General features: G+C 42.2%; 1 protein-coding gene across 6 annotated transcripts in view; it reads left to right on the top strand.

Moving 5' to 3' along the window:
* Window positions 1-27705, top strand: part of NFE2L2 (NFE2 like bZIP transcription factor 2) — a 144607-nt gene that overhangs the window by 92156 nt on the left and 24746 nt on the right. The window contains exon 1 of one of the 6 annotated variants that reach the window (XM_072752028.1): window positions 18446-18723. The exons of 2 other annotated variants lie outside the window; for them this stretch is intronic. Coding sequence is in view for 2 of the 4 variants with exons in the window: in XM_072752029.1 (XP_072608130.1) it covers window positions 19045-19089 (45 nt within the window). In the remaining 2 variants the exon portion in view is untranslated. Of the gene's footprint in view, window positions 1-18445; window positions 18724-18847; window positions 19090-19423; window positions 19509-19832; window positions 20010-27705 lie in introns of those variants that run through there. 3 more of the 6 variants (XM_072752029.1, XM_072752027.1, XM_025993975.2) reach the window with 3 other exon arrangements.

The following is a 27705-nucleotide window of genomic DNA, read 5'->3' as shown; positions in this document are numbered from 1 at the left end:
TCAGAAATGCCCGGTGGGAAGATAACAGCAAACACAAATTTACATGGCACAATTTAACCAAGGTGAGCTGCCGGAGTGATGGGTGTCTAGGCATGAACACGATGCCACAAGGAACAGCCATGGGGGTAAGGTTGTATCTGCCTCCTGACTGAACCCTGAGCCTCTTGGGGCCACAGCCTTTGGGAAAGCTGGTTTGATTGGGCCAGTCTGTGAAAATTAGGCTGAGGTCTGGTTTACTCACTATATAGAGATGAGCTGCTGCCTAAGCCATGGCCGAGCAGTGCACAGAGTCTGCAAGGAGAGGGCTGCTCCTGTTTGTCCGCAGGGAGGACTGAATGCAGAAGTACTTGGGCAGGGAAAAGGGTCAGCAGGGGTGCCCCAGCACTTCCTTTTTCAGAATTTTTGTCATTCAGAGGTTTTGAATCCTGCAATAAGCAGTCATTCTTGGCTAACGTTGGACTTTTTCCCTCAAATGTCATGCACCTCGTTTTTAAACATTTCTTAGTTTTACTTCTCTTCCTGGTCTATTTTGTCCACCAGCTCTTGGTTGCTTGGCAGTTGTCTTCCCCACCAGACCTCCTGCTTGCTTGCTTGCTTGCTTTTTTTTCTTAAGATTTCATTCCTTTATTCATGAGAGACCCAGAGAGAGAGGCAGAGACACAGGCCAAGGGAGAAGCAGGCTCCCTGTGGGGAGCTTGATGTGGGGTTCAATACCAGGACCCTGGGATCACACCCTGAGCCCAAGACAGACGCTCAAACACTGAGCCACCCGAGCGTCCCCAGGCCTCCTGCTTTCCAGCATCCAGCCTCTAGTTCATGTCCTAAATGTGGGGGTGAGTGGGTGTTGAATAGAGAAGGGATGGAAAGAGGGAGGCAAAGGAGGAACAATGCAGGATCCCAGTGAGGCAGGACAGTACAAGCTGTCTTTAATATCCCCTTGTCTGCATGCCCTACTTGAAGCTCCGCCCCCAGCCCCTGCCCCCTACACACACCTACTGGGATCTAAATATCTCATGATCCTCCCTTGTTCTCAACCACTCCTGAAACGTCCTTCTTAGTGCCCAAATAACAGATTTATTGATCAAGTGAACTCATCACTTTTAATGGGAATTGAAGTCAGACATGAAGACCTCGAAAGTAGATCTTAACTGTGACCTGTACAGTTAATATTCCTTCTAGGTTGCCTTACCACTTTGGTGAGCCTAATTCCAGTGGAAGGATTTGAAATGGGGGGAGGAGGCGGGCAGCATAGTGGAGGATTATTTTGGGAAGAGTTCTGTGGCAAGTGTTGCCAGATTTAGCAAAGAAAAATTCTGGATGCCTGGCTGAATTGGAATTGCACATAAACAATAGATCTAAAAAAAAAAAAAGATAGATTTTTTTTTTTTTTTTTAGTATAAGGATGTCCCTCCCTTGCAATATTTGTGATATACTAAAATTTACTCATCGTTTCTCTGAAATTCAGATTTAATTCAGTGTCCTATATTTAATCTGGCAACCCTGTGACCCATGATGTCTCCTAAATATGTAGCTGGTGCAGTAGAAGGCCGGGATTGCTACGGAGTTTGGAACACTTTCCAAATGTCTGGCAGAAAGGAACCAGTCCATTGGAGAGGGTATCACGGGGTGCAGTCAGGTGAACTCTCTGCTCTCAAGGCCAAGCCTGCTGATGCACGGGGGCATCTGAAGTAGGCCTGAACCAAAAACCCCTGGAGACTGGCCAGGGTGCCAGTGAAAAGGCAGTCTTCTGCTGGATCCTTCCCAGAAGATATAGTGTCTGGTTCCGGTGCTGACAACTAACCTGTCTGATGGTCATTGCACTAAAACATTATTTTTAGATCTGAGGAAGGAGTGGCAGGGTTTTAAAAATAAGGCACTAGATGTAGGGAGAGCTACATCCGAGAGGCTTAGTCCTGACCTAAGGCCATGGGCCTGCTAGCATGAGACCTGGAAAAGATTAGTACTGGCAGCTTTCTACAAAAAAAAAAATTGCCTAATACTGAGGCCCCACACTTTTCTTATGGATATCAGACGGTGATGCTGCTTCAGGAAAATTGCTTTTTACAACCTATAATAACCTTTTTTTCCCCCCAACTAATAAAGAGAGTGTTTTGTTATCTGGTTTTGGCTTCTGCACTAGATTTACCCTGTCTGCTCTTTCAGATCTCCCATCAGGCCTTCTTCTCCACCCTGCTCTGTGTTCTGGGAAGCTGACCCTTAGGGACACCCTCCTCCTCTGTCTTCTGGTTAGACATCAACAACAAGAGACAAGAGACATCAGCAAGAGACTGGACAGTGGGAGGACCAATACATCAGAAGAATAGTTTTAGTATGGTTGGTGTTTATGAAAATGCTCACGGTTTCAAGAACCTGACGCAAAGCACTTGAAATAGGAACAGCTGAATCCTTCCTTAACATGATAAAATCTATGTCATCCCAAAGGCCTGCATTCTGCTTGAGAGAGAAACAGTAGGGGCAGCCCCACTAAAGTTAGGCATGATCTCTATCACCATTATTATCTAAAATTTTACTGATGGTGTTACCAGTAACAATTAGACACCATAAAGATTTCAAGTATAGAAATGGAAAAGGGAAAAAAAAATACTCACTCTTTGCAGGTGATATGATTACGCCCAAGAAATTCAAGTGACAAATTATTAGAAACACTGAGAAGATTTAGTAAAGTTGAAGGATGCAAAATTAATATACAGAAACCAAAAAAAAATAATAATAATATACAGAAACCAATCAATGTAATATATACAAACAATATCTTATTAGAAGACAAAAGATGAAGGACCTTATTTAAAGTAGCAACAAAGAAGAGAAAATATCTAGGAATTAGTTTAACAAGAAATATAAAAGCTCTATATGTAGAAAAGTTTAAAACAAAACCAAAGGACCCCCCAAAAATTTGAACAAGTGGAAAGACATACCTGGATAGGAAAATTCTAAACAGTTAAAATGTCACTTTCTCTAACTTCATTTAAAATTTTAGCACAGGGGCGCCTAGGTGGCTCAGTCCGTTGAGTGTTGGAATCTTGATTTCGGCTCAGGTCATGATCTCAGGGTTGTAGGATCGAGTCCTGCTTCGGGCTCCATGCTCAGAGGGGAGTCTGCTTGAGATTAACTTCCTCTGCCCCTCCCCTGCTCACACACATTCTCCTTCTCAAATAAATAAGTAATCTTAAAAAAAATTTTTTTTTAACACAGTCCCCCAAAAATATCAACTTTTGTTCTTTTTTGAACTTGACAAAATAATCCTCAAATCTGTATTGGGAACAGGAGGAGAATAGCCAGGGAAGTTCTGAAAAAAAGAGAAATATGTTCTTCTGTGTGTGACAGAAGGTGGAATGGTTAACCCTGCTAGATATTAAAATACATTAAAAAGCCTCAGTAATTAAAGCAGTTTCGACCTAGTCCATAACCGAACATACAGATGAGTGGAACAGATGAGAATACTCTGATATAGACCCAAAGAGATACAGGAATTAGTATGTGATAAAGGTGACATTGTAAATCGCTAGGGAAAAGAAACTATTCAATAAGTAACATTGGTATAACTGAATAGCCATCTGGAATAAAACTGGGTCCATACTTCACACTATTCAATAAAGTACATTACAGATATTATGTAAGTATTTAAAAGTAAAAAATTATAACTAAAATCACTAGAAGAGGGACACCTGGGTAGCTCAGTTGGTTAAGCATCCAGCTCTTGATTTCAACTCACATCATGATCTCAGCGTTGTGAGATTAAACCCTAGATAGGGCTCTGCACTGAATGTGGAGCCTGCTTAAAATTCTCTCTCCTTCTCCCCTTCCTCTCAAAGAAATAAATAAAACAAAATCACTAGAAGAGGGCTGGCTCAGTTAGAAGAACATGCGACTCTTAATTACAGGTTTGTGAGTTTGAGTCCCACGTTGGGTGTGGAGGTTGCTAAATATAAATAAACTTTAAAAAAAAAGAATTTATAGTATCTAAATAATAATAATAATAAAATCACTAGAGGAAAACTAAAGGAGAATTTCTTTATAACCTTGGAAGGTCTTTGTAAATGTGACTGAAAATCCAGAAGCCATTTAAAAATTGATAAATTTGATTACATAAAAAAAGTTTCTTTCAAGAATAAGAAAAATCACCATAATTAAAGTTAAAAAATAAATGACAAACTGGGAAAAAGAATTTTCAACTCATATAACAAAGCACTAATATCCCTTGTATATAAAGCACTACTAGAAATGAGAAAGACAAAAAGTTGACAACCCAAGAGAAAAATGGGCAATGGAAATGAATAAACAACCAAAGGGTTCTGGTACAGGTTCCATCAAGCAATACCAGTCGGGTGTTCTACAATTTAACTCCATTCTGACACTATTTACCAGGAGACAGACACCCTCAAATCCCATAGGTTTAAGGATTCAGTCCTATAAGACTGCCAGCCCTCTACTTCAGATTCCAAAAGCAAGTCCATGTTGTCACCTGTACTTCTAAAGATGGGTTATAAATCAAAGGTTCCAACAACCTTCTTCTTGGGTTTGACTAATTTGCTAGAGCAACCCACAGAACTCAAAGAAACATTTTACTTCCTAGATTACCCATTTATTATAAAAGGATAGAACTCAGGAGTAGCCAGATGGAAGAGATGCATAAGGCAAGGTATAAAGAAAGTCATGGAGTTTCCATACTCTCTGAGAGCTCTATCTTCCCAGAATCTCCACATGTTCACCAACCCGGAAGCTCTCTGAACCCCTTCCTTTAAGGCTTTTTTTTTTTTTTTTTTTTTTTATGGAGGCTTCATTACATGGGCACGGTTGATTAGATTATATTGGCCACTAGTGACTGAATGCAATGTCCAGTTCCTCTCCCTCCCAGGAGGTCAGGGGGTTGTGACTGAAATTTCCAAGCCTCTAATCATAAGGTTGGCTCCCCTGGCAACCAACCCCCATCTTTGCGTGCCTTCCAAAAGTCACCTCGTTAACATAACAAAAGATATCTCTATTGTGACTCATCACTTAGGAAATTCCAAGAATTGTAGGAGCTCTGCCAGAAACTTATGAGGACAAAATGCATATTTCTTATTATAAATCACAAAATCACAACCCACAGAAAAGTTCATAAATATATGAAGAGATATTCAACTTCACTCATAAGAAAAATGCAAATTAAAACTGTGTTGATATATCATTTTTCATACATGAGATTTTCAAACATTTAAAAGTTTCATTATCTTTGTGAGATTGTAAATTGATATAACTCCTTGGAGGTCAATTTGGCAAAATCCATCAATCTTACAAATGTACATATCCTTTGACCCAACAATTCCTTGTAATCAAATATATGCTATGAATATGTTTGACACATAAAATGACCGAGGTATAAGGTTATTCATTGTAGCATTACTTGTAATAGCAAAATTGGAAACAACTCAATGTCCATCAATATGAAACTGGTTAAGTAACTCATAATGCGTTCTGTATAATGGAATATTATGCAGCCATAAAAAGATAGAAATACATAAAAAAGAAAGAAAGGAGATGCTGTACTGATATGTAGAAATCTCCAAAACGCAGTATGCACTGTCTACTACCTTTTGTGTGAAAAAAGAAAAAAACCCATAAAATATATATACCTATAAGTATGTGTTTGTATATACATAAACTACTTTAAAATGATAATCCAAGAAACCAGTAACAGTGGATCTGGAAGAGATCTAATGAATGGGAGATAGAGAAGGGAGAGAAACCTTCACCTTTCATATTTTTTAAATATTTGTATCATGTTCATACGTTACCTATTCGAATATTGAATATTGTAGAAATGCTTGTGGAAAAAATCAAATGCAGAAATGCCTAAGGTAGGAGTTGAATGTTCCCCTACCCCTATACCTACACTCAGAGAAAACCAATGCCAACAGACAGCTACTGACCTGAAAATATTTCATCATTGAGAAGGAGATAGGAAAAAAAAAAAAAAAAAGACAGAAGGAGATAGGATACTTTTTAAAAAAATCATGTAGTAGCCAAAGACAACACTATTTTCTGAGTCTCTGAAATGTTGTCGTGGCACTGCCAAATCCACTTAGAACAAAGATAAGCAGTTGAAATAAATATTGACCTCCTTCTGCACACTCACCATAAGCCACTGGGCTTACATAGCACATCCAATGTGTAAGTTCGGGTATAGATAAAATTAGAACTGGAAAATAATTCTGAATTAGGTAGCAATGTAAAAGTGAATGGTAGAGGCCATTAGCTCTAATGGGCTAAGTATTATGTGGATGTGAAATTAAGACATTAACATTTCAGCAAATGAAAATGTTTATGTAGTCTGAAAATTCTTGGCAATAGAACTACCGAATTCAGCCAGCAAAGGCTTCTAAATTACAAACATAAAAGAGTTTCAAAAAAAAAAAAAAAGAGTTTCAAAGAACACTAAAAATTATTCCTAATTTTCCACTGCTGTTATTAGAAATTATTAGAAATATTTTCTAACTGGAATCTGACATTCCACTAGTGCAATGAAGCAAATATCACATTACGAAGAGCTCCTCAAGATCATGTTCCTTTGACTCAGAAAATTCCTTGATGAGTAGTAAATGATTGTTATAAATATCTATGAAAGAACCTATATAGCCTCCCCATTTCAAAATAAATATCAGGGTCTCTAGCAAACCAGCAGTTGATATTTTTAATAACATGTGCCTCATATAACACAACAAAACAGTGTTTATACAATACACTTTTACACTACTTTTATAAGAAGAGAGGAGTTGATGTTGAAAGAAACTTTAGAAATCAACAAGTCCATTCATTCATTCATTCATTTAACAAATACTTATCAAATGTACCTGTGTATCAGACAAAGTAAAAAGCAATAGGATAAAAATATGAATAGCATGGTTCTGCCCTTGAGAAACTTGCCTAACCTAACTCCTTTATTTTTATTTTGAAGAATCACTAGGTCTCTCGAGTTCAGACCAGTAATTTTTTTGATTATGCCAAACATCAAGCATTTATGAAGATAACGAAATCTAAAAGAATGGCAATGCCCATTATTACTTCAGTGCTTCTCACATAATAATTTTTGGGTTTTGGATTATCATTTCAGAGGATCTAACTGCTCTTCATCTTCCCAAGTAACTTTATATACATTATGACAGCTTCACAAAACTTTCATTTCACAGATGAGGAAATTGATGTCAGTGAGATTAATCAACCTTCCCTACATCACACGGCTAGTGAGTGAACCCAGACCTGTCTCTAGTGCTCATATTCTTTCCACCATAATACCCAGCAGGTTCGTCAAAATGTCAGCTTTAGAAATTGTAATTAGTATTAATACCTTAAGATTATCATTAATTAATACCTGATTATCATTTTGATTGTTAAAATTCTGCTGCTGCACAGAGAATTTCTTAGAGAAAAGTACATTGTAACTGTACACAATGTATTTCTGAGCTCCTTAATGACAGTTCAAGAAAACCATGAAATGACACTGGATAACTATTCATTTTGGTTATTACAATACTCTACATTAAAATGATCAATGTATAAATGAGGTTAGTGGGTTTTTTCCAACATCTATTCCTTTACCTTTTTATCCTCAAACCTTCCAAGAGTCTGATCTTTTGTACATTTGAATTGCTTTGCTCTATGTCTTTTGAATATCCATATCAAGTCACTATATTTTTTAAGTTACTATCATATTTTTACATTATATTATTATTACATTATTTAAAAAGATACCCGATTTTCTTTCTTTAGCCAAATTGATGTGTCTCTCCTCCTAAAACACATACTCCTCTACTTTTAAGCCTTCCAAGGAGCAAGACATTCACTTTACAGTGAATTATTGATGCATAGCTCACTCAGAGCAGGGTTTGGATTTTTGCAATCATGAAGATGATCTATAGTAAAAGAGATAATGTGAGTACAGTCCTGTGATTGAATCTGCCACTGATTGTCAGTTAGTTTTGAAGACCTTAGACCTTGGAATCAGACCACAAAATCTGAATCTCATTCCGTAGAGTCATATTCTTCAAATTCATCCGTGAGCAACTAGCAATCACATACAAGTTTCTAGGGGCCCTTGTAATTTCTTTATTTTTTTAATGTATTTATAGATTTGGATCACTAGGAGAAGGTTAGTAAGCAGCAATTAAGAAAGTAAAGGAAAAATGTGGAAATCTTAAATTGAATTTCAACATAAAAACTATAGTACAGTGTATATAGCTTTATTATACCCCAATAGCATGGAATTATGCTACACCCTTCAAAGTATGCCATACACTTAAATGAAGTCCATGGCAAAAATTATGGTACATAAAAAAAAATTATGGTACAGATCATAGTTCCTACGTTATTGAAGTATCCACAAATACTTAATTTATTGTGAATAAATTATTGCAAATAATAATTGGGTGGTATCTTGGGACCTAGGTTGGCCCAATGAAAAAGTAAAGGTTTTGGAATGAGCTAATCCTAGGATTTCATAGTAGTAGGTGCCCAATAAACTCAAGTCTCACATGGGATACTTCACAGAGTACACGTAATGATTTTTTATTAAATTGAATTGATTAAAAGGAAATTAAGTGTTGGCGTTATATGACCTTCCTCATGGAATGGACAACTGAAATTGAAAGAACATATTTTCTGCTGACAATACAATACTTACTTCCCCAGAACACTAAAACAGATCAACTTTAGCAAGCAATGTCTCCATAGTGTTCCTTTATGGAGAAGTTTATATTATACGCAGAAACTTCCTCTATCTTATAAATAAGTATTGTCACAAAATATCTATTCAGTGTTTAGTTCTTTGTTGTTATCATTGTTAATAAATCTTCAATGACCTTGTCAGGATAGTTAATAGAACATTTTAACCAATTCAGTTTAAATTGTTTATGGTATCAACTAGGGTTTCTAGGAGAGAGGAATCAGGGTGCCTGGGTGGTTCAGTCAGTTAAGTGTTTGCCTTTGACTCAGGTCATGATCTCAGGGTCCTGAGATCAAGCCCTGTGTCATGCCTCCTGCTCAGCAGGGAGTCTATTTCTGCCTTTGGCCCTCCTCCCACTCATGTTCTCTCTCTCTCACTGTCTGAAATAAATAAATAAAACCCTAAAAAAACAAAACAAAAAGAGAGGAGTCGAGGAGGTTAAACAAAGAGGTAATAGTTGTTGCTTCTCAACAGAGTTCAGGAAGCATGAGTAAGTAGGTCCATCAATCCATGGAGCATGGGAGAAGTTCTGAAATATCAGTAGAAGGTAAAAGCTTAATATTTTGTAGTTTATTTACAAACTCAAATTTGCATTAATACACATATTTTATATTTTCTGGAATTTTACTGTCATTTAAATCAATAGTTAATGATATTTCCTTCCCATAACTCCTCTTTGATTATCTAACAGCAAAGTTTCTTTATTTTTATTTTATTTTATTTTATTTTCTTGGGAGGGGGAAGGGGCAGAAGGAGAGGGAGAGAATCTTAAGCAGGCTCCACATCCAGCATGGAGCCAACGGAGGGCTGGGGGCTCAATCTCAGAACCTCGAGATCCTGACCTGAGCCAAAATCAAGAGTTGGACATTTAATGGACTGAGCCATCCTGGCACCCCTAATGGCAAAATTTATAACAATGATGCATAGTGTAGGGTTGTATCCCTTCCTCTCAATGTATAGGAAACATTATATTATACATTAAAACTGCTGTGCCAGGAAAGGATAATCAACATCTTTAGTCATAAGAGGAATTAAAATTAAATGCAAATTAAAACTACAATCACACAAATGACTATACCAAGTAATCTTAGCAAGAATGTGGAGACACTGGAACTCTAATAGATTGGGGAGGAGCAGAGGGAGAGGGATAGAGAGAGTCTCAAGCAGACACTCCACAGAGTTGGGAGACTGACTGGGGGCTTGACTCCACACCCTGAGATCATGACTGGAGCTGAAATCAAGAGATGGATACTTAATGGACTGAGCCACCCAGGTGCCCCTAGCAGATTCTTACAAAGTTAAAACATACTCCTACCATATGACCCAACCATTCTACTCCTAGGTATTTACCCAACAGAAATGAAATGTATGTTCATACAAAGACTTGTATGTGAATGACCTGCAGCAGCTTTATTCATAGCTTAAAAATGGAAATAACCCAGTGTCTATCAATTTGTGAATGAATAAACAAATAGTGCCACAACCATACAATAAATACTACTCAACAATAAAAAACGAGCAGCCCGGGGTGGCTCAGTGATTTAGTGCCGTCTTCAGCCCAGGGCCTGATCCTGGAGACCCGGGATCGGGTCCCACATCAGGCTTCCTGAAGGAAGCCTGGTTCTCCCTCTGCCTGTGTCTTTGCCTCTCTCTCTCTCTCTCTCTCTCTCTGTCTTTCATGAATGAATAAATAAAATCTTAAAAAATAAATAAATAAAAGGAAACATCACACTATTAAAAAAACAATTAAAAGCAATTAACTATTAATAAATGCAAAAACATATGTATTGAATCTCAACTATGTGCAGTGAAAGAAGCCAGATTTAAAGAGTACAAATTGTATGATTTCGATTTACAGTATTCTAGAACATGCAAACTAATCCATAGTTCCAGAAAGTAGATCAGTGGTTGCCTGGGGATGGAATAGGGGACAGGGAGAAGCAGGCAAACTCTGGGAGTGATGGATATAGTTATCTTGATTGTGTTGATGGCTTCACACATAAACATCAAAATTTATTAAAAAATTATTGTATGTCAACTATACATAAAATGGTTTTATTTTTTTAAGATTTATTTATTTCACTGAGAGAGTATGAGTGGGGGGAGGGGCCGAGGGAGAATATCTCAAGCGGACTCCCCACTGAGCTCAGAGCCTGACTCAGTGCTCAATCCCACCACCCATGAGATCACCACCTTAGCCAAAAGGAAGATTCAGTTGCTCTACCGACTAAGTCACCCAGATGCCCCCTCAAGCTGGTTTTTTTTTGGGGGGGGTGGGAAGCAGTGTGCCGATTTTTCATAAAAATAAAGAGACAAGGGATTCCCTGGGTGGCGCAGCGGTTTGGCGCCTGCCTTTGGCCGGGGGCGCGATCCTGGAGACCCGGGATCGAATCCCACGTCAGGCTCCCTGCATGGATCCTGCTTCTCCCTCAGCCTGTGTCTCTGCCTCTCTGTCCCTCTCTGTGTGACTATCATGAATAAATAAATAAAATCTTTAAAAATAAATAAATAAATAAATAAATAAATAAATAAATAAATAAATAAAATAAAAGAGACAACCCTGCCATTAGGTTGGCTAGATCCACTGCCTCTTTCTGCAGCATGCACCACTTCCTGGCTGTGAGCAATGGTGATGTTTAATTACTGGACCTCAAGGGTCTTGAGGATAGAATCCATGTTTAATTCATCTGGGTCATCCCCTCAAACCCCCAACATGGTGACCCTCATCAACTGTTATTTTTTTATTTTTTATTTTATTTATTTTTATTTATTTATTTTTAAGATTTTATTATTTATTCATGAGAATACACAGAGAGGAGACAGAGAGAGAGGCAGAGGCACAGGCGGAGGGAGAAGCAGGCTCTATGCAGGGAGCCCAACATGGGACTGGATCCGGGGTCTCCAGGGTCACTCCCTGGGATGAAGGCAGGTGCTAAACTGCTGAGCCACCTGGGCTGCCCAACTGTTATTTTTTAAATGAGTAAATTGCCTGGATACTTTTTAGCAAAACATTTCAGAAAACAGTTCTACCCAAATCCCCTCATTAACCCTTATTTTTTGTTTGTTTGTTTGTTTGTTTGTTGACATCTAAGGGACCCAGTAAATCTCTGTGCTTAAGGACTATAGTGCCAAAAAAAAAAAGGACTATAGTGCCAAAGCGACCTACTCAGTTGCTTACTAATTGCTTGGCCATAGATTAAAAAAATAGCTAGCTGCTTCCAGGCCTCCATGTTCTCATTTTTAGTGGAGTTAATAATATACCTATGTCATTGGTTTTCTGAGAGGATTAAATAAAACGATCCATGTAAAGTGCATGGCCCATAGTCAAAACCCTTATTTTATTTTATTTTATTTTATTTTATTTTATTTTATTTTATTTTATTTTATTATTAAGATTTTATTTATTTATTTGAGACAGAGATAGAGAGAGAACAAGCAGGGGGAGGGAAGGAAGGAAAGAGAGAAGCAGGCTCTCCACTGAATTGGAAGCCTGATGTGAGACTTGATCCTAGGACACGAAGATCATGACCTGAGCCAAAGTCAGACACTTAATCAACTGAGCCACCCAGACACCCCTCAAAACTTAATTTTTAAAAGGCAAGTGAATTCATACATTTACCATCACAAACTTCTTAAAATTTATGAACCCCAGAGACTGAAATATTTTATCTCTCTTTAGGAGAAGGAAATGTGATGAACAGATACCTAAACCTTACCAGGAAAGATAGCTTTCAACTGGCAACAAAGTTACCTGCATGTTAAGCTTTTTAGAAGCACACAACCAGAGGAATTTAATTTATTGGAAGAAGTGCAAGGCTTATAATAGTTTATAGTCTTTAAGTCTTTTTATAGTCTTTTTTTTTTTTAAGATTTTATTTATTTATTCATGAGACACAGAGAGAGAGAGAGAGACAGAGAGAGAGAGGCAGAGACACAGGCAGAGGGAGAAGCAGGCTCCACACAGGGAGCCCATGTGGGACTCGATCCCAGGACCCCAGGATCACGCCCTGAGCCAAAGGCAGATGCTCAACCCCTGAGCCACCCAGGCGTCCCATTTTTAAGATTTTATTTGTTTATAGTCTTGTCAGTACATTTTATAAAAGGCTCCTAGACCTTTTCATTGAAACAGAAAAATAAAAACCCTACCATTAGGTAGAAAGGCCGAAGTTGCAAACGGTCCATTTAGTTTTTTCTTGCCCTTCGCTTTGAGGTTCTTCTGCATGTAGAAATTCTGTTCTCTTATTTGTTTGCAAGTTTTCTCTCTAGTGAAAAATACTCTATCATTCTGTCCACGGGGAATTAATTAAACAGAATGTGGAAAAATGTAATCTCCATGGAGCCTTGCTGTCAGTAGTCTCAGAAATAAATATAGCACAGCCAAGGGACTCTACAGAGACCTGACCTAGAGTGGACTGAGCCTGGCTTTAGAATCGACCAGCTTCAGAAAATAGTTTTCTTGAGCTTTGAGCAACTCACATCATCGTTTTGTAGCCCTCTGACTTATATTATTGGACTTACTCCTGTCTCCATGATTTGTAGGGAATATTTTTTAAATACATGAAATAATTATAACATTAATAAACTGAGTTATTAATCTCCTCCAAAAATAAGTTGCTGGCATGTAAATAAAATTTACAACTGACCTTTAGGGCTAGGTCAGTACTAAATTTGCCTTTCAAAATCCTAGTCAATTTGTTGCATGGGAAGAAAGTAATGCCAGGATCCGGAAATATCACTCCACTCCTGGCTCTGCCAATAGCTAGCTCTGTGATCACTGGTAACCACTTCACCCCTCAGTTTCCTCAAATGTAAAAGTAGAGAATCGGGCTAGATTCGTGAGGAAAAACACGTTGTGTGTGCCACTACTCCAGCCATTCTGTGTCTGTGGTAGACGTTATTAATCAATCACTGAAAGTTTTAAACCAAACTGGGAAGCTGCTTCTGAATTCTCAACAAAGCATCATAGAGTTGGCAATCAAAGTAAAACTTACTTGCTGTCTTTGGGCCAGAAGATCTTTAAAGGTTCTTTTAACTCCAATATTTGGCTCAAAGGCCAAAATGAAAATCTATGAAATAGCAAATGCCAAAGGACAAATACCTTGGCAAATCTTACTTCTCTTTTGCACAGTCCAGTCTGAGAGTGTTAAAGACTTTGTCTGAAAGGCCCATCCATGAGGATACTTTGCTCTTCCATGATTGTATTCAGCTTTTTGTTTGTCCAAAATGAAAAGTTTCGTTTTTACCCCCTAATTCTAAAAATGCTTACTGTAAATATTTGAACAGTGCAGAAAAATACAAAATAAAAGGAAAAGTTATCTGATATCTAACACCCATTATTAATATTTGGTAACTGGCCTTGCAGACATAGCTCTAGGTATAAGTGTTTTTATGTAGTCTATTTTTTTTATATGGCAAAGTTATGTATGGGCAAATTTGAGTATCACTCCAAACCTGTGGTTTAGTCTCTACTCAATGTACTCAAAATTCCATCTTTGTCTGGGGGCTCTGATTCTGCTGAATGAAACTTTGCAAATATAGCAATAGATTGAAAGAGCAAAGGATCTTTAGACCCTTTACCACATCCGTACTTAAAGATGTGGTCAAATTCTCCAGGCTCCACTCTAGTAAATACAGAATGGAAAGATTTACAAAGCCTGTGGTTAAAATTCAATTTGAAAATGAAATGGACCCAGTGACTTGGGAGAAAAGCAAGTGTTCCTCCATTTCCTCATGTCTCACCCCCACTTTTTTTTACTCAATATTATAGAAGTAATATATGTTTATTTAGGAAAATACAGACAGGCAAAAATGAGAAAAATAAAATCATAAGTAATCTAACTAATCAGAGTAATTATGATTGGGGCACTCGGACGGCTCAATTGGTTAAGCATCTGCCTTCTGCTCAGGTCCCAGAAGCTCCCAAGGTCCCAGGATGGAGCCCATGTTGGCCCTGAGCCTGCTCCTCCCTCCCCTTGCCCCTCTCATCCAATCATGCTCTCGCTCTCAAATAAATAAATAAATAAATAAATAAATAAATAATAAAATAAATAAAATCTTTTAAAAAAAGAATAAGTATGATTATAATTTTGGAGCACATGTTCAGTTTTTTTTCTATGCATATATATTTATATAAGCATCAACACACAATTCAAAAGTACTCTTTAAAAGTCTGGGTTTTTCTCTTCACTCAGGGCACTGCAGTTTCTGCAGAGCATTGTTTCTATTATCAGCAGGAAACTATACAAGTTAAAACTGGCTTTGGAGATAGTTCTCTGTATCAGTAGTTTGCATAGTGAGGTATGCACACCAAGGAACCAAGGTTATGGGTGTGTTTTGAAGTTAATACACCTATTATTTAGAACACTGCTATACAGGAGTTCAGTTTATCCACTGGGCATGCTGCTCCCGAAGTTCAAATTCCCTCAGCAGTTATTCAGCAAGTCTCTTACATAACTGGTATAAATGAAGTCATGTCAGAGCCAGAATTCCTATATGCATTTATATCTCCATTTATTTAATTGATGAAATGTCTGTGTTTCTTACGTGTATTCTGGTAAGAATATCTCATCATCTACCATCATCTATCTAATGGTATGATACTGATACACGCTGTGAGAAGGTGACATACTTTGGATGTAGCAACAAGTATACATTATAGGAAAAATACCTTCCTCACTCACAGGGAAATCAATTTGCTTCTAAGGGTTTGAGACTCTATTAAATTGCTAAATACCGTCCCTATATGTGCTTCCAATAATGGTTAACAAACAAAAAGCAGCCAGGAAAAACTTTGCCTTTGATATTTATTATATGCTATTTCGTTATCTATTGCTACAAAACAAGCCACCCTCAAAATTTAGTGGCTGAAAACAATTGACCATAGTCTTGCAATTCTTTGGGCTGATTAGGCACAGCCAGGCAGTCTTCTCTAGGTCTTGCTTGGAGTCTCTCGTTGATGATGTCAGATGGCAGCTGGGGCTGGAGTTAGGGGGACTTGGCTAAGTGGGCCGGAAGTTTCCTAGACCGTTTCTTCACTCACATATCTGGTGCTTTGGTTCACATAGCCTCCCTCTCCACCTAGAGTCTCATCCCTCAGGGTTTTCTCTGTGGCCTCTCTTCCCATGAGGATAGACTTTCTCCATGAATGTTGACTTCTAAGTATAAAATTAAAAGCTTTCAGGACTTTTTAAGGCTTAGGCAGAGTCCTGGCTTAGTATCAGATTCAGCCTCTTTCTACAAGTTAAAGCAACTCAGGGCCAGCCTTGATTCAATGTGGGGGGACTATAGAAGCACATCAATATGAGGAGGGGGTGGTTCATTGGGCACCATTTTTGGAAACTAGTTACCCAATATTTTCCAACTGTTAGTTAGACAAATTTAGAATTTCCACTATAGGGGATCCCTGGGTGGCTCAGCGGTTTAGCGTCTGCCTTCAGCCAGGGCGTGATACTGGAGTCCTGGGATCCAGTCCCATGTCCGGCTCCCTGCATGGAGCCTACTTCTCCCTCTGTCTCTGCCCCGCCCCCCATGTCTGTCTCTCATGAATAAATAAATAAAATCTTAAAAAAATAATAATTTCTACTATAACATATTATAGTGGATACTATCTGGCTCAAACACGGAGTACAATTTTTTTTTAAGATTTTATTTATTCATGAGAGACACACACACAGAGAGAGAGAGAGGCAGAGACACAGGCAAAGAGAGGAGAAGCAGGCTCCCGGTAGGGAACCAAAGGCAGAGGCTCAACCACTGAGCCACCCAGGCGTCCCAAACATGGAGTACAATTAAAAAGAAAGTGAAAAGAAGGGGGAAGAAGCCTCAAAGTGATGAAGGATTTTGAAGCAGTAGATCTCTTGCAATCTCTCTTGAAAAGGCTTTCATAGCCTTGCAAACTTGGCAGATTAGATCACAGAGAAGAAGGTGAAATAAATGGGTCATTGCATCACCATTATCCAAACTTTGTGTACTCAGAAGACTTAATTGATGTTGTTTATTTTTTACAATAACTCTAGAACAAAGTATTATAATTCTGAAACATTTGAAGCATATAGAAAGTGTTGTCTTTCCAAAGACAGCAGAGAATTCAGACATCAATGGAAATGTGCAATGTAGTAGAATATGAAACAAATTGGGGGCAGGCAGTAAAGATTCCCATGGCACCAGGACACAAGAGGAAAACCAGCATCCTCTTTCTGTTCCTCTGGAGCTTCTCAAAAGTGTCTGTGCCCCCACAGCACAATAGTCTAGAGGGCAAAGAAGGGCCCAGGTTCTCACATGGAGACGTCATTTCAGCGTCTACAAAGACTGGGAACTTCTTTGACACAGATAGTCTGAGACTGGAGTTCCCTTTCCTGGGGTGGAACCACCCCTTAACATCAAGCAGCTTTTCATTAATGTTTATTTTTCTTTAACATGTTTAGACTGTTATCATATTATTCTCCTCCCTTTGAAAATATGTACTCTGGAGGTGCCTAAAATAATACATTCCTAGCAATTGCAGTTTTGAAAAATAAAGGTTATTTCATTCATTAAACTCAATGGAAATTTGTTGCTTAACAGGAAATACCAAACACTTTATAAACTCCTTGAGGGCAGCAACTGTGCCATATACGACTTTGGTATCTCCTACCTCCTGGGTTCATGGTCCACTTTCTCCCAAGTAGTAGTTCTAATAAGTAACTGGAATCGTTAAACAATATACTCTGTGCCCTTCTTTGACGCAGAAATGTCTTTTCATTATGTCTCTGCATGTCTCATGTCAGGTTCATTGTAAATAACTGCTCCTAAGCTTGTTTTCGGTGTGCAGATCATTTTGCAGGCTCTTCAAATAACAGCTGAAAAGGTTTAATTCAAGTTGAAGAAGTTTGCTTTAATTACAAGCAATTAATTTAGGCTTCACTTACCTCAAGGAATATTTGATCATATAAATTTACAGATAATCCTGGGAGTGTCAAATTATGCAACCAACAGAAGGTAGGTTCTTTGCAGTTTTTTGGGCGTTGATCTGCAATAGTCAGGCTTGGTTTTTTTTTTGTTGTTGTTGTTCCCGTCAGGTTTTTGAATGAAATAGTAGAACTTCTGCCAACACAGTCTACTTCACCTGACTTTGCATAATTCCAAAAAACTGAAAACTAAAAACAGGCATTATTTTAGAGACTTAGATTGTTAATGCCCAAAAGAAAAACCATCTATCTCTTCTCTCTTAAATCGTAGAAGATATCACAACATTCCTGTTTTCAAGTACTTGAACTTTTTTGTGGACGATTAATTTTTGGATAATCCCTTTTAATGTAAAACGTAATACATATTCATTGTAGACTTTACATATACGTAAAGTAACGCGAAAGATCAAAATCATTCGTGACGGACGTTACAACTCCTATTTTGGTGAACAACTTTCCATTTCTTTTCCTAGACACATAGTTTCCGCAAGACGGGTCCATACTACACGAACGATTTTGTAACTCGGGTCGTCTTTATTTTCCTTTCTAAAATCCAAAGCTGGGTCCGCGACGCTCCTGGCGGGGGTGGGGGTGGAGACCTCTTGCGGGGCGGTGCTGACCACTCTCCCACCCCGCGGGGCCTCCCCGCTTGCGCGCGGCGACCCGGGCCGGGCCGGAGGGCAGCGCGTGGGAGCGCGCGGAGGGCGTTCAGGGTCACCGCGAGCACGAGCTCCCCGCGCGGCCCGCCCGCTTCGCCCCGGGCGAGTCCCGCTGGCCCGGCCCCGGGCGGGGGTGGGGGGCGGAGGGCGAGAGGGCGGCTCTCGCGGCGCAGGGCGCCGGGCCAACCTTCAGCCCGGCCGCAGGGCTGGCGCCGCTCGCGGACGCGCGGGGCGATAAGGCGGGGCAGGGTTCCGCGGCCGCGCGGCTCGGGGGCGCAGCCCGGTAGCGGCGCCCCGGCCGGGTCGGCGGGCGTGTTGGCTCCAACTGTTCAAACTGTTTCAAAGCGGCCGAACCCGAGCGACCTTCGGCCAACAGCTCTGAATCTCGCGGCCCGGGAGCGTAGGTTTTATTTGCGGGGCGGGGGGGATCGGGGAGCTCCCGCCCCCCCCCGCCCGCGGCCGCCCAGGGGACCCCCGCCCGCGGCCAGCGAGCCTCTTGCGTCAGCCGGGCGGGGGCGGGGGATTTTCGGAAGCTCGGGCCGCGCCGCGGGCCGGGGAAGGAAGGGCCCGGGCTCTTGCCCCGCCCTCGGGGCGGGGGGCGGGGGCGGAGCGGGGCGGCAGCCGGGCTGGCCACTCGGGCCGCGTCGCGGAGCAGCGAGCGCCGGGGAGCCCGGAGCAGCGCCGCCGTCGGGGAGCGCCAGAGCACGGGGCCCCGCTCACCATGATGGACCTGGAGCTGCCGCCGCCCGGACTCCCGTCGCAGCAGGTGCTGCCCCGACCCGGGAGCCCAGGCGGTGCCCGACGGGGCACAGGGGCGCGGGGAGCCGGCGCCTCCCGTCCACGGCCCGAGGCTGAGCCGCTGCGCCTGCGCCGGCCCGGAGGGGGGGCGGCAACCCGAGGGGCCGCGAGCACCCCGGGGGCAGCGGGGGCAGCGGGGGTGCGGCCCCGAGGGCGCGGGGGGGGCTAGAGGCCGCGTCCGCGCGCGTGGGGGAGGGGGCCTGTGCCGCCGCGCCGCCCGGCCGGCCGCTGCGCCCCGGGAGCCCCGGCCGCCCCCCGGGGCGGGAGCGGGCAGGGGCAGGGGCGGGGGCGGTCCGAGCCGGCGCGGCCCGGCCCTTCCGGGGCTGCGCTGCTCCTCCGCTCGGAGCCGGCGAAATGTGCCTAGTCACGGGGCCGCTCTCGGGGGAGGTGAGGCCCCCTCCGGCCCGGGCCCCGAGCCCCCGCCCGGCCGCCGCCGCCGCCGCCGTCCAGGGGCGCTGCTGTGCGGAGCCCGCAGTGGGAGGCGGGCGGGAGCGCGCGGCCCCCGCGCGGGGGAGGGAGCAGGGCGCTGGGCGCGCGGCGGTGCCCCGACGTGCGGCGGCCGGAGCGGGCGGCGCTCGCTCCCCCGCGGGCTGGGGCCCGGCCGCGCCCCGGCTTCTCGGCCCCGCGGGGCGTCCCGGGGGCGCGCGGCTGCTGCGTGGGCGCGGCCTGGGCGCCCGGGGCCGGTCGGCCGTCGCGGCGGCCCTCGGGGGGCCCTGTGCCGCTGCCCGGCCTGCGCCCCCGCCGCGCCGGGTCACGGGCCGGGCCGGGCCGCGCGGCTGCTGTTGCGCAACTGCTGTTTTCCCCTGGGCGCTTTGTCTTGGGCTCCAGCGTTCCAGAGCCGCGGCTCCGACATGTGTGAGGCCGCAGTTCTGCCCTGCGCTGCCAAGGGTAAGGCTTTGGAGCGCACGCGAGCGTTTCTGTGGATGTTCCGGCCGTCCTGGGACATTGGTCTCGTGGACGCCTCGTACAGTTTTTCGTCTCCGTTTGCTTGAGAACTTGCCCCGAGGTCCTAGCACGTTGCTTGCTTTTTTTTTTTTTTCTTTTTTTCTTGGCTATAGGGCAGAGGGAGGGACGCTTGTGTTGCATAATGTTTTGCTAACGAGTTTTGTGAATTGTCATAAAAGTGAGAGCAAGTTTCTGTTCCTACTTTGTAGGGACTTTTCAAAGAACTGTTTCCTTACCTTTCTGGGTTTTTTGTTTGTTTTTGTTTTGGTTTGGTTTGGGTAATGGAGTTCTTAGGGAAAATTCGGTTTAAGGGAATGTGTACCGTAATAGGTACAGTTGGGAGCGCATGTGTATACTCTTGAATGTGAAGTTTCAGACTAGTCTTGAAAATTTGATAAAGTAAGGCTTTAAGTTGTTGATGATTTTTTTATTGTGCTGGGTTTTTTTATTTTTGGGGTTTTTTTTTGTTTGGTTGGTTGGTTGGTTTTTTTGGTCATTTAAATCTGTTTGCCTTGAACTTTGTCCCAGCAATGGTTAGGGTTGTATTCCCGCAGTTCACACTAGCATGAAGTGTAAATCGTGATTTCCAATCCCGCTGCTAATCGGCATTAATCCGCGCAGCCCTATAGCCCCGCATTTAGTGATCTTTACCACCGAAGGATATGAGAGGCTAACGGGACGTTTTGTTTTTCTACATTGTAGCCTAGAGCCCTCTATTATTTTCAAATAACCACAATAAAGAACTGCGTAATTTCACGTTCTGCATAATACACAAAAAGCTCTTGGAGCATGTGTACTGCTCTCTCTCTTAAATGTGAACTTCCAGCTTCATTTGATAAAGTAACTGCTTTCCCATTTTTTTTAAAAAAATTTTTTTTATTTTTTATTTATCTATGATAGTCACAGAGAGACCGAGAGAGAGAGAGAGAGAGAGGCAGAGACACAGGCAGAGGGAGAAACAGGCTCCACGCACCGGGAGTCCGATGCGGGACTCGATCCCAGGTCCCCAGGATCGCGCCCTGGGCCAAAGGCAAGCGCCAAACCACTGCGCCACCCAGGGATCCCTGCTTTCCCATTTTTAATCACACCGTTTTCATATCTGAAGACCGGGGGAAAAAAATGGAGTAAAATTTGGAATCCGTTTCATGTCCGTGAGCGGTGATGCATCTTAAATAATTATTGGGAGTCTGGAAAGATTTCAGCACAGTCAGAAACGGAATCTGTCCTTTGTCAAAGAAATTCCAGGTGTGAAGTGGTGCTAGGATACAGTTTTTCATCCTGTGTGCAGAGATGTTGATAAACAGGGTAGTAAGAAGAGCCTTAGAGCCTGTATTTCCGTTAGGTGGAAAGAACCGTCCATGACCCTTTCCCAGGGTGTCTTGGAGAGAGAAAGTACTTTTATGTATGAGGGATGAAGTTGATCTTGGACTAGACTGATTATTTTTAAAAGAAAAATAGGACAGGCCTCTTATCTGAATGAATGTTAAGCAAAGAACAATTTGACTTTTTAGATACCGACTTTTTAGACTTTTGAGAGATTATGAAAGCTGTGTGTCAAGAGAATAAATACACAATTCACATCAGTCTTCCTGCGTTGAAAATAACTTGGGCCATTTTGGAATCTTTCTTTTTTGGTAACTTGGGTTTTTATAAACAATGCCAGAAAAAAGAACTCCAGTCTTTTCTTTAAGATTACCAGGATGAGCTGAAGGCCAAATACACTATTTCTCTTAATATTTATCCAGGATGAAATATCCTTTAGAGCTACATGAGATAAAGTACCCCTCTGTGGACTGTAAGCACATTTTTCTGGGAATTGCCTACCTACTGGCTGAACGTAATGTAAAAGAAGGTTTGCACAAACAATACTTCTCTTTAGTTTTTTCTTGATCTGGGGTTAATTTTTCAGTGCAAACTCTTGGGTGCAGGAAGGATTTGGCACGAAGATGATCATAGACAAGTTCTTGGGCACTCCCTTGCATGCCAGGCACTGCAATAATTGCTACACATGCATAATTCCACACTAACCCCATGGGAAATGCTATTATCTTGTTTCCAGGGAGAGAAAAGAGGCACAAAGAGGCCAAGAGTCCAGCTTAAAGTGCCCCAATTCAGGCAGCCCGGGTGGCTCAGCGGTTTAGCGCCACCTTCAGCCCAGGGCGTGATCCTGGAGTCCCTGGTTGGGGATCCAGCCCCATGTTGCTCCCTGTATGGGGCCTGCTTGCTTCTCCCTCTGCCTCTTTGTCTGTGTCTCTCATGAATAAATAAATAAAATCTTTTTAAAAATAAAAAAATAAAGTGCCCCAACTACTTTTTCAATTAATTGATTTAAGTCATCTCTGCCCCCATTGTGGGGCTCAAACTCATGACCCCAAGATCAAGAGTCACACACTCCACTGACTGAGCCAGCCAGACACCTGAGGTGTTTGAGAGGTAGAGATGGGAACCAAACTTAGTCTGACTCCAATGGCTTTTAATAACCACGTCCAAACCAGACCAGGACTGGGCAGCCCGGGTGGCTCAGTGGTTTAACGCCGCCTTCGGCCTTGGGTGTGATCCTGGAGACCCAGGATTAAGTCCCACGTCGGGCTCCCTGCATGGAGCCTGCTTCTCCCTCTGCCTGTGTCTCTGCCTGCCCACCCCCCCCATGTCTCTCATGAATAAATAAATAAAATCTTTAAAAAAAAAACAACAAAAAACAGACCAGGACTACTTAAACTTTAAACAGGTGGAAAAGCTCACACTTTAAAATGTGGATTGAGAAAAACTCCAGAAAGGAGAGGCAGAAATCTCCACACTTTTTCCATTTACAAGAAATTCAGTAACTATGTATATATTAGGGAAGGTGGACCTTTTATTTTATTTTATTTTATTTTTAGGTGGACCTTCTTAAATACAGTGAGAGTAAATACAACCTGTCAGTGGAATTACTGCATCGAGGTCTTTTAAGGAAGATACAGAGACCTCTGAGGGGTTTAATTTAGAGAAGCAGAACCATTTTTCTTTTTCTTTTTTTTTTTTTTTTTTTTAAGATTTTAAGTCATCTCCACACCCATCGTAGGGTCTAACTCACAACCCCGAGATCGAGAGTCGTATGCTCTACTAACTGAGCCAGCTAGGCGCCCCAGAACTATCTCTTAACATAATAGTACTTTTAAAAATTCCTGGGATTTCCACAGTGTTCCAGATTTAGGGCTTAGGCTGAGGTTAGGGTTGGGGTTAGGGCATCTCATTTTTCAGGGACCATTTTCCTTTTTCTTAACTAAATCTATTAGCGACTGGAATATTTGTTTGTCTTTATTTGCCCTGTTAGTTGGTACATTCTCCTGTTCCATTTGGGTTTTTTTTGTTTTGAAGTAGGAGTCAAAAATAAATTTGAAAGTGAAGATACATAGTATGTTGAAAAGTAGGATAGACTGCCAGGTTGAAGGTCAGTGGGTAGCATGGGGAAAACTTGAGTGGAAAATGGGTAGGAGAGACCTGTTGGCTCAAATTAAACACTAATCTCCTGTTTGGGCATTTCTGAATTGAAGCAAGCATAAGAGCTCAGGTCTATCTCGTTGAAGTTTATTTAGCGTTTCGAGTATAGTATGTTTCAAAATTCAATATACTGTTTCTTAGTCTTCATTGTTAAACAGGTCATTTTCAGAATTCTTATCTTATTTGTCTGGATTAAGGCTGATGCCATCAAGGGGATGATCTGCCTCAAAGTTAGTCTGGGTAAGCCCAAGGCATTTAAGTGACTGGTCCAGCCACTTTGAAAGTTTGCTGAAATCAGTTGCACACCAAGGTACAGGAAGACAGGTTTACTAAATGCAGTATTTGGCCTGCCTCCTTTACCTTTGGCTGTATGTTTGTTTTAAATTTCCTGTAAGATGGACAAAAGAGTTTATGTATTGATAACATGATTTCTAGAAGTTACTAAAATTTCATTGCCACCTACTTTTAAATATGCTCCAACAAACATTTATTTAAAAGGCTCTAAGAGGGGATCCCTGGGTGGCTCAGCGGTTTAGCGCCTGCCTTTGGCCCAGGGCGCGATCCTGCATTCTCGGGATCGAGTCCCGTGGCGGGCTCCCTGGATGGAGCCTGCTTCTCCCTCTGCCTGTGTCTCTGCCTCTCTCTCTCTCTCTCTATGTCTATCATGAATAAATAAATCTTTAAAAAAAAGTTTCCTTTAAAAAAAATAAAAAATAAATAAAAATAAAAGGCTCTAAGATACCGGCGGGGGGGTGCACCTCGGTGGTTCAGTGGTTGAGCATCTGCCTTTGGCTCAGGTCATGATCCCTGGGGGTCCTGGGACCCAGTCCTGCATTGAGCTCCTGGCAAAAAGCTTGCTTCTCCCTCTGCCTAGGTCTCTTTCTCTGTCTCTCATGAAGAAAAAAAAAAGATACAACCAAAGCTTTTTCAGTTGCTCAGTTGATAATGGTATGTTTTCTAGAAACAAAAGCAAAAATATGTTCAAGTTTATAATACATTGCCAAACAGTAATAAAAAAAAAAACTGGTTTTCGTACACTAATCTCCCCCCCACACAGACCCTCCCCTAAAAAAAACCAAGACTGCTAAACAAAATTCTGTTCTGCCTAAAGTTGGGAGTTGTCTGTGTGTCAGGCTCTGCCACAGTAAACACTTTTCAGCTGTTGGTATTAAGAATTTTAGGAACAGGCGCCTGGCTGGCTCAGTCTGTAGAGCATACAACTCTGGATTACAGGGTCATGAGTGTGAACCCCACGTTGGATGTAGAGATTAAAAAAAAAATTTAGGAACTCTGAGAGAAGAGGCACTTCTAACCAATCATCTTAATTGCATGAGGCCTATAATACCTGCATATCATAGAGCCTCATATATGAGAATGTCTATGTGTGTAAGCATGTAAATTCACGTGGCCCAGGCTGTGGGGGTAAAGACAAATCCAGGGCATGAGAAGGATTTAAGGCACCAAGTCCATCTTTGAATGGCCCTGTTGATAACTGACTCTTGAGAGTCATTCTAATGCCATCAACAGCCTGTGTTCTGGAGATTAAAAAAAAAAAAAAAATTCCTTGGCAATGCTAAGTAGTCACTCCTTCCTCACAAGCTCTGAAATGGAGATTTTGGGGCCTGTAGTAACAGCATATGGCCAGATCTGAGCCCTCTGTTGCTTTTTTTTTTTTTTTTTTTTTTTTGATAGAAGAGTGTGTAAGAAAAAAACATCAGATCATTTTGGCTTTGAAGCCTCACTTCAAGTTTCTATTTACTGCATTAGCAATTCTATTGAATCATCTTTTAAAATCTGATACTTGTCTTGACTGTGTACCTTTTTTTTTCTATCCTTTTTTTACAACTAGATCGTAAATTCGTTGAAAGCTGGGCATAGAATTTATATTTCTGTACTTTGTTTTCAAAGCTGTATGAGATAGAATTCACATACCATACAGCTCACCCATTTAAAATAGATAGTTCAGGGGCGCCTGGGTGGCTCATCGGTTGAGCGTCTGCCATTGGCTCAGGTCATGATCCCAGGATCCTGGGATTGAGTCCCACATCGGGCTCTGCCCTCAGCAGGGAGCTTGCTTCTCCCTCTGCCTGTGTCTCTGCCCTGTTCTGTGTCTCTCATGAATAAATACAATCTTTAAAAAATTAAAATACTGCAGTGATTTTAGTGTATTTAGAATTATGTGCCCTCACCACAATCAATTTTAGAACATTTTCATTACTACTCCCTTAGTCCCTGGTAACCATTCATCCTCTATCTCTGTGGAGTTGTCTATTCTGGATATTTCAAATAAATGAAATAATACCCTGTGTGATTTTGTGTGATTGGCTTCTTTCATTTGATGTAGTGTTTATAAGGTTTGATCATGGGGTAGCACATATCCGCTCTTCATTCTTTTCTCTGGATGAATCCTATTCCACTGTTTGGACATACCTCATTTAACTTATTTTCTCATCAGTTGATGGGCATTTGGGTTATTTCTACTTTACATATTACTTTTTGTTCCCTACAGCAGTGGTTCTTAAACTTTGTTATCCTGTAGAGTCACCATCAGTATTTAAAAACACAGGCCTGGGCAGCACCGCCTTCAGCCCGGGGCGTGATCCTGGAGACCTGGGTCTGGCGTCGGGCTCCCTGCATGGAGCCTGCTTCTCCCTCTGCCTGTGTCTCTGCCTCTCTCTCTCTCTCTCTCTCTCTCTGTGTGTGTGTGTGTGTCTCTCATGAATAAATAAATAAAATCTTTTTAAAAAAACAAACAAAAACACAGGCCTTTTCCTTAAGTCAAAGTCTGTCTGTGATGGTGAGATCCAGGCATCAATGGTGTTTTTTTTGTTTTGTTTTTGTTTGTTTGTTTTTTAAGCTTCTGAAAAGGAGTTCTAACATGCAGTCAGGTTTATGAGCCACTGCCCTAGAGCACCTTGCTCAGTGCTTGGTACCTGTCGAAGGTATGGTATTAGGATATCTGTCTTAAATCATGACAAGAAGTGTTTTTGTACTTGATCACTGACCTTCACAGCCTCAGGTGATCACCTGAATCTGGGAACTGTTTTAAGCTCCTCAAGTTAATTTGTGTGATAATTATGTTATCAGAAAGTTCTCTCCAACTGGGTCCAGACTTTTCTGTGTTTGGTCAGGAATGTGACCTGTGAGAATGTGCCGTCTTGATTGTTTGAGACCAGCCTAGAAAAGGCACGAGGACAGAAAGCCTGGGCGAGGTGTTAGGGGCCTGGCGCCCAGAACAGCCTTTGCCTTCCCCTAGGAGTTCTGTGCTCTGCGGTCCTCGGCCTCATCATCCTCTCTGTTTACAGAGAACAAAACCCTGAAATCTACAGGGCAACTTCCAGCAAGTCAATTTTTGGACTCCCTGTAATCTGCCTGAAGTCTCCTTTATGTTCTGGCCGCGGTGGCTGCCCTTCGTACTTAACCTTGGGCGGCTTCCTGGTACACAGCTTTGGATGCTGGGGCTGATTTCCGAATGGATGCGAGCGTGCGTGGGTAGTACAGCAGCACCTCTCCGAGAGCGGGGTGCGATCAGGGCCTCCGCGGCTGGCTGAGCCCGCCTGGCAGACGGGCCGGGAACAGGCCCAGAAGGGAGCGCGCACCCCATTCCAGCCTTCGCCTCCCCCCGGTGTGGCCAGGCAGGTCGGCAGCCCGTCTCCAGCCGCTCCCCACCATCTCTCATTGGAAGGGTGCCACTAGTCACCCCTTGGGAAGCTGCTGCTTTTCTCACTCTGGTCATCAGCAGTGCAAAGTTCTTTTAACCCAGCCTTCCTTTTGTTTTTAAGATTTAAAAAACTTTTTTTTTTTTTTAATTTAAGATTTTAACCACCTGTCTGAGAGAGAGCAAGCGAGCACAGCAGGGGGAGCAGCAGGCAGAGGGAGAGGGAGCAGCAGGCTCCCATGCGGGGCTCCGTCCCAGGGCCCCAGGATCATGACCTGAGCTGAAGGCGGACACTTAACCAACTGAGCCACCCAGACGCCCCTAAAAAACAGCATCTTACTCTTTGATTTGTTCTTAAGAGTTTTGTGCTTAGTGATGGATGTAATACAGGTTTAAAGTACCTTAGAACAGAAAGAGTTCAGTGTTGACATCTAGGCAGCATGCAGTGCATACTTGCATTTCAAGGAATTACTTCTCCCCTTAAGTACCCTTTTCCCTTCT

Source organism: Vulpes vulpes, chromosome 3 (assembly GCF_048418805.1).
Source record: "Vulpes vulpes isolate BD-2025 chromosome 3, VulVul3, whole genome shotgun sequence".
NCBI lineage: Eukaryota > Metazoa > Chordata > Mammalia > Carnivora > Canidae > Vulpes > Vulpes vulpes.
This window is presented reverse-complemented; position numbering and strand designations above follow the sequence as displayed.